The sequence below is a fragment of the Sinocyclocheilus rhinocerous genome, unplaced genomic scaffold, assembly GCF_001515625.1.
Source record: "Sinocyclocheilus rhinocerous isolate Xijiao unplaced genomic scaffold, SAMN03320098_v1.1 scaffold584, whole genome shotgun sequence".
In the NCBI taxonomy this organism is placed as follows: Eukaryota; Metazoa; Chordata; class Actinopteri; order Cypriniformes; family Cyprinidae; genus Sinocyclocheilus; species Sinocyclocheilus rhinocerous.
This window is the reverse complement of record NW_015630348.1, coordinates 133,467-139,269: the sequence shown is the minus strand read 5'-3', so window position 1 is coordinate 139,269 and position 5,803 is coordinate 133,467. Positions and strand designations below refer to the sequence as shown.

The 5,803-nt window shown below is 40.0% G+C and overlaps 1 protein-coding gene across 4 annotated transcripts in view; it reads right to left on the bottom strand.

The window, feature by feature from the left end:
- Positions 1–5,803, bottom strand: part of LOC107740093 (SH3 domain and tetratricopeptide repeat-containing protein 2-like) — a 24,414-nt gene that overhangs the window by 12,016 nt on the left and 6,595 nt on the right. For all 4 annotated transcript variants that reach the window (XM_016552380.1, XM_016552377.1, XM_016552381.1 and 1 more), the window contains 8 exons: positions 4,854–5,049; positions 4,419–4,552; positions 4,212–4,262; positions 2,108–3,826; positions 1,219–1,396; positions 965–1,115; positions 614–736; positions 327–477 (listed from right to left, as the gene is read on the bottom strand). In XM_016552380.1, the coding sequence (XP_016407866.1) occupies positions 327–477; positions 614–736; positions 965–1,115; positions 1,219–1,396; positions 2,108–3,826; positions 4,212–4,262; positions 4,419–4,552; positions 4,854–5,049 (2,703 nt within the window). The remainder of the gene's footprint in view (positions 1–326; positions 478–613; positions 737–964; positions 1,116–1,218; positions 1,397–2,107; positions 3,827–4,211; positions 4,263–4,418; positions 4,553–4,853; positions 5,050–5,803) is intronic.

Genomic DNA, 5,803 nt, shown 5'->3' with positions numbered 1-5,803 from the left:
TTAGCTCCAACTCTAATCAAAGACACCTGCCTTTAATTTTTAAGTGATCCTGAATACCCTAATTAGTTGCTTCAGGTGTGTTTGATTAGGGTTGGAGCTGAACTTTGCAGGACAGTCGATCGCCAGGAGCAGGGTTGGGCACCCCTGCTGTAGGAAAATGCATCTCGCGGGCTACAGTTTAGAACCCCTGGCATACAGGCTTTCATCATCATTATTAATAATAATAATAATAATTTTACACGGTCCATAGTCAAAGTTTGCTACATCATTGGCATTACATTTCCAGGCCTATAGCTCTTTAAACCTGAGGAGTATACAGGTCTTACCAGTTGTGGCGCTGACTTGCACTGCGAGTGTGGCGTATTGCAGTGCCTCCTCGTACTGCTTCTGCTTCATCAAGAGCTCTGTGAGTTTGCTCAACAGCCTGAACTCTGAGTGCACATCCTTTATGCTGCGTGCAAATGGCAAACTCCCATCCTTTTTTTTTTTTTTTTGAAAAACACAGCAGATCGATTCAGATGAATAACATGTGACTCAGCATGGATTCCTACATTTCTTAACTATTATCAAACTGTCTTGGTAATATCTATTGTGAACCCAAGGTGAGGCCTACCCTGTAAAATGGAAGTGCAGCCAGTTGATTTCTGTGTCCTTTAAAGAACACATCTCCTGCTTCCTCATAAATGCTCATAGCAAAGCATGGGTCATTCATCCTCAGGGCTGTCTTTACTGCTGCCTGTAAACGGTTGTTTATGGAGAAAGAACTTATAGTCTTAACAGCTGATAAAAACATACATGTATATGATATAGTATTAAGCCTCTTTTACCACAGTCTAAAAATGTAAAGTTTAGACTTGTCAGAATTGGTGCCATACTTTTCCAAATGGATATGCAAAAATGATAACACTAAACAATAATTAACTCTAACTCCTTTGCAATACCCAGCTTTGGTCCTTTGTCTTACCTGTAGGTACATGTCAGCCAGTTCATCTTCATAGATCAGATAGTAGATACGGCCCACTTGAAGCCATGTCTCAGACTCTTCCTGTCTTTTTCCCAGGTCTATGGAGATCCTTAAGCTTTGCTTTGAATAATCAAGAGACTTCCTTGATGACCTGCAAGGTTTTTAAATTTTTGTTCACAAATTATATTTTAATTCACTGATTCATTGGATCAAGTGTCAAGGTATTGGCAATAGTGCTTTAGAGTAACTCTTACTTCTCAGTGTTGAGTGAGAGATAGAGGTTGCTGAGAAGTTCCAGGTACTCTCCTTCTAACTGTTTATTCTTTAGCATTCTGCACAGCCCCACACAGTGCTCACAGTAAACAATACACTGTCCATACAGCAGCAAGTCAGCGTAATGCTGACTTAAAACTTTTGCCACAACCATTTGACCTGCATTCGAAAGGATTTTTTTTTAAAATTCTTACACTATAAATGAAATATTGGCTTAATTTAATTCTGTTCATTTAGAAAACAGGGTTGTGACATACAGAGGGTTTAAATCATTTAGATGATCCCAAAAAGTAGTTAGACACTGTTGGACACTTAAGTCACACTTAAAAATGTCTGAATTTAATTGCATTAGATATAACATTTCAAACATCTTCAAACAAATGATAATGGGCCTTTTCTCAGAACTAACTTCAATTTTGAGGCATTTTTAAATTAATTTTAACCAGTTGGATTTGAGGTCATTTTTTGTGGTTACAAGTTCGCCTTAAGTTTAAACCAGATGCCCAGAATTACAACCAAGTGCAGTTTGTCATATTAATAATAAATATCATATTAATAATAAACATGTTCCACAAAGTTTGACAACCACAAAGTGTTCAAGACTTTTTGTAGAATTTGAACGATACATTTAGAATTGTCATTTTACAGTCATCATTTTGTGAAATTCTGTTTGCAAAGTGTGCTTGTGCTATATTCATTTAAAAAAAAAAACTGCCTCTTATTTTGATATTTTGTTATATCATGCAAATATAATTAGACATTTTAATTGTGGCTTAAGTGTACAAATACTTTCTGGGGCAACTATATGTATCAGGTTAGATGCAACGTTTCATGATGCAATCCAGAAAAGTCAAATCTGGTTATACTTACTGTGCAGATTGTTGGCACTAATAGCAATAAGGAGGCCCATCTCAAAGCATAGTCTGACTTCCTGACTCCCTCCTCTATCCTTGTAGCTCCTGCCGAGCCAAAGCAAAGCCTGGACATGCTCCTGATCTGTGGGGCTCTCTGAGAGAAACTGGAATACGTGCAGGGAATTGAGCAAGAAACACTCTGCTAGGCCCGAAGCCCCGACAGATAGAGACAAGCAGCCCAAGTTTGCCAGCACTAGTGCTTCATTACACTTGTTCCCATTCTCTTGTGAGATCTGCAGAGCACAATAAAAGTTTCTTGCTGCCTCCTGGACTCTACCCTGTTTGCGGAGGCATAGAGCTAGAAGGTTGTAGACTACACCACGCTGCGTCGGACTGTCTGTTTCATCCAAAGATTTAAGCATAGGTTGCAGAGTATTCTGAGCTTGCATGGGTTCCTCCATTAGCACCAATAGCCAGGCCAGCAGTACGGATGCCTCAAAGCCCTCCTCTTCATTAATTTGACTTCCAGTCTGTGCTGCTTGTTGGGCAAAGGGCACGGCCTTCTCTAAAGCTCCATGCTGCTGGTAAACACTAGCCAGGTTCAGGCACAGGTCCCTCTGAGTCCTCAAGTCTTCCCCTTGACTAGCTATTGACAAGGCCTGCTGAAGGTAGACCACCACCTGTGCAGGAAGCTCTGAAGTACTTTCCTTCCAGTGAGGATTAAGCCTGACTGAGTTTTTGATAAAGAGTTCAATTTTCTGGAATGCATCATCCAAGGAATGCTCTTGCCCTGAGTCTAAACCTAAAGAAGCTAGTGTGAGGTAGGGCAAATACTTTTTATGATAAAGCCTGCACAGCATCCAATTGAGATCAACAGGGGCAACTGGCCTCCCTTCTTCCGCAGACAGTGTTATGGTAAGGAACTGAAGTCTCTCTACAAAAGGTAAAGCATCCTCTATTTTTCTTAGACGGAGAAAGAGACAGAGGGAGAGGTAGCATGTCCTTGCCTCTAGGTACTTGTCTTTTTCAATTATGGCTTTGCGCATGATTGGCTTGAGCAGCTCAAACTCATCCACAGAGCAGAAGTTATGACAAGGAAGGCACATAATTAGAGCACTTGCCTTCTCTAGTGTAAATGGTAGCTTGTCCATCATCTTCTGTTTGAGGTAAACTGCAGTGAGATTGGTATACAGGGCAATTAGAAGAGGCTTGTCATCAAAACCATTTACAGGGATCTTTAGAGCCTCCTCAAAGTACACTCGTGCCTGCGAGTACTTCAGTTTCTTGGCACATAGCCGTCCAAGAAGGAAGCAGGCTCGCCGGTGGGCCCAGAGCATCCTGCCTTTCTTAGCTCCTTCTCGCAAGTTTTCCAGATGTTGAAGCACCTCATCCTCTTGAAGGCCATGGAAGAAAGTGTCCAGGAAAGAGTAGGAGAGGTCATAAAGAGTTTGAAATGTGTCCTGGAAATATTCCAGATTTAGGAGGGTCAGGATCGGATCACATCGCTCGGCTTCATCAGCCTCCCAGATACCCTCATCCATGAAATTTGGAGGGTCTTCCTCATATTCATCCATCTCTCTAAAGGTGTCCTCCAGGCTGAAGGAGAAGACCTCAGAGTCCCGGTCCAGATGATTCCGAGAGGCATAGAATGATTGCCGTGGGGATGAGTGGTAGGGAGTTGCATCACTTTTCTCAGATATGGTGCTCTTTCTTTGATCCACTGTAGATTTCTGCTCTGCAGATTACACAGAGTAAATGTCAGAATTGTTGATTGTACATAGGGTTGCAGAATGGTTGGAAAATTTCCAAAAGAAAGATTGGAAGATTTGGAAGATTCCAAAAAATCCTGGAACGTTTTTCAAATTTCTGGAGTGTTTCCAAAATATACTGGAAATGCTCCACCGTTTTGCAACCCTAATTGTACATAATAAATTATGCAATGAAAGAGAAGGAGAGTAGGAAGGAAAGGAAAATGTGGAAGGTATGACTGTGCAACAAAATGAAGAACAAAGTTGGTGATTGTTAATTGTTAATTTCATACAGCTTGAAGTTGTAGTAAGACAGCCATGATAAAAGAATGTAGCAACATTTTAAATGAAGGGGCTTTAAAAGGGGCTTACCTGACTTTGGATGATTTCTTATGTAAGTGAAATCAGAGTCATCAAGTCTATCTGCAGTGTGAAAGAGTAAAAAACATGAAAATTCAGCCATAATTTTCTCACCCTCGTGTCTATACAACCCTTTATGAACTTCTTTCTTGAATATGAACTATATTCATTTAAACATTATTTGGGGTCTCCCAGAAAAAACAATGTTTCATCTCTTACCCAGTCTATACACAGTGCTTATGTCTGTGGAGAAAAGATTTGCCAGTACATCAGACTGGCAGGGCTCAACGCAGGGGTTAAGTTTAGACAGGGCCGCCCTTTCCTCCTCACTGAGAAAGACCAATTGTCCATCGCTGTGCAAAGCCAACAAAGACAACATTATCAGCCACATGACTCTCATTCTGATAGCTTCATCACATCATCACATAACTCTACTAGCCCCCCTTCCAACACCCTCATCACCCCAGCTAGACAGAGGCACATTCACAGAGGTCAACAGAATAAAATAGCGTTTGCCAGCTGGTTGCTTTCAATTGGTATGTCAGCATCGTCGAGAGGCACATTAGATAAATGGTTTTTACAAAATAAAGGGAAGGTCATTCATTTGAGCACATGCTAAATCTATGAATATAAATAGTTGAACTGTTTACTTACATAGGCTCAATACTATGAGGTTTTACACTGGCCTTGTGAACAAATCCTATCTCTCCACTGGTAAGGTGTCTTCCTATGAACATGTTCAGAGTATTGAAAAGAAATCCCTCAGTCTTGATTATGTCTCCCTTGCATAAGTGCAGCTCATCTTTAACCACTGGGTAATGGTCCACTACTGCTACACAAGTTCCCACCACTGAAAGGGAAGCAAAAATGAAATTTGTAAATTGGAATGTAATTTTACACTTTGAATTTTTTTTTTCACACTAAAATCATCATGCATATTGTGTAGGGATGCACGATATTATCGGACCAATATCGGAATCGGCCGATAATGGCTTTAAATGTAAATATCGGCATCGGCCCAATATGAAACATTATGCCGATATGTCTTGCCGATAAGAGGTATACATTAACTCACATGTGCTCAGGGTGTGCTAGCGATTAGATCACGTTAGCATTGTGGCTCATTCTTGAAGCAAAGTTTTACCTGAATGATGATTAGATTAACTGTTTTGGATGCTGCATTTAAACTGAGAATGCATGTACAGAACAGTAATAGCACGTGCAGTGGCAGCCCCCCCCGGGTCCTAATGCCCGCTCTGTAAGGAGTTTTAATTCCGTAGGGGGCGCTGTTGGCCTACTTCTAATAAAATGAAAGCAAAATACACAAATAATATTTAGACTGTGTTTCTGATTAAACAAAGCAGTGATGCCATAAAATCATGAGTATGTTTTGATTTAAAGGTCAAAAGCTTACATGAACAAAAAAATAATAATCACAAACATGACACTTACATTAAATGCTTTTATATATACTGATTTATTCATTAATGTGTAATATGTTTTAAACAAATTATGAGCTCTAAAAGATTTTCAGAATTTTTACAACTCTTTTGCTTTAGACCATTTACAAATGTTAAATCATAAAATAAAATGTTAAGGTTACC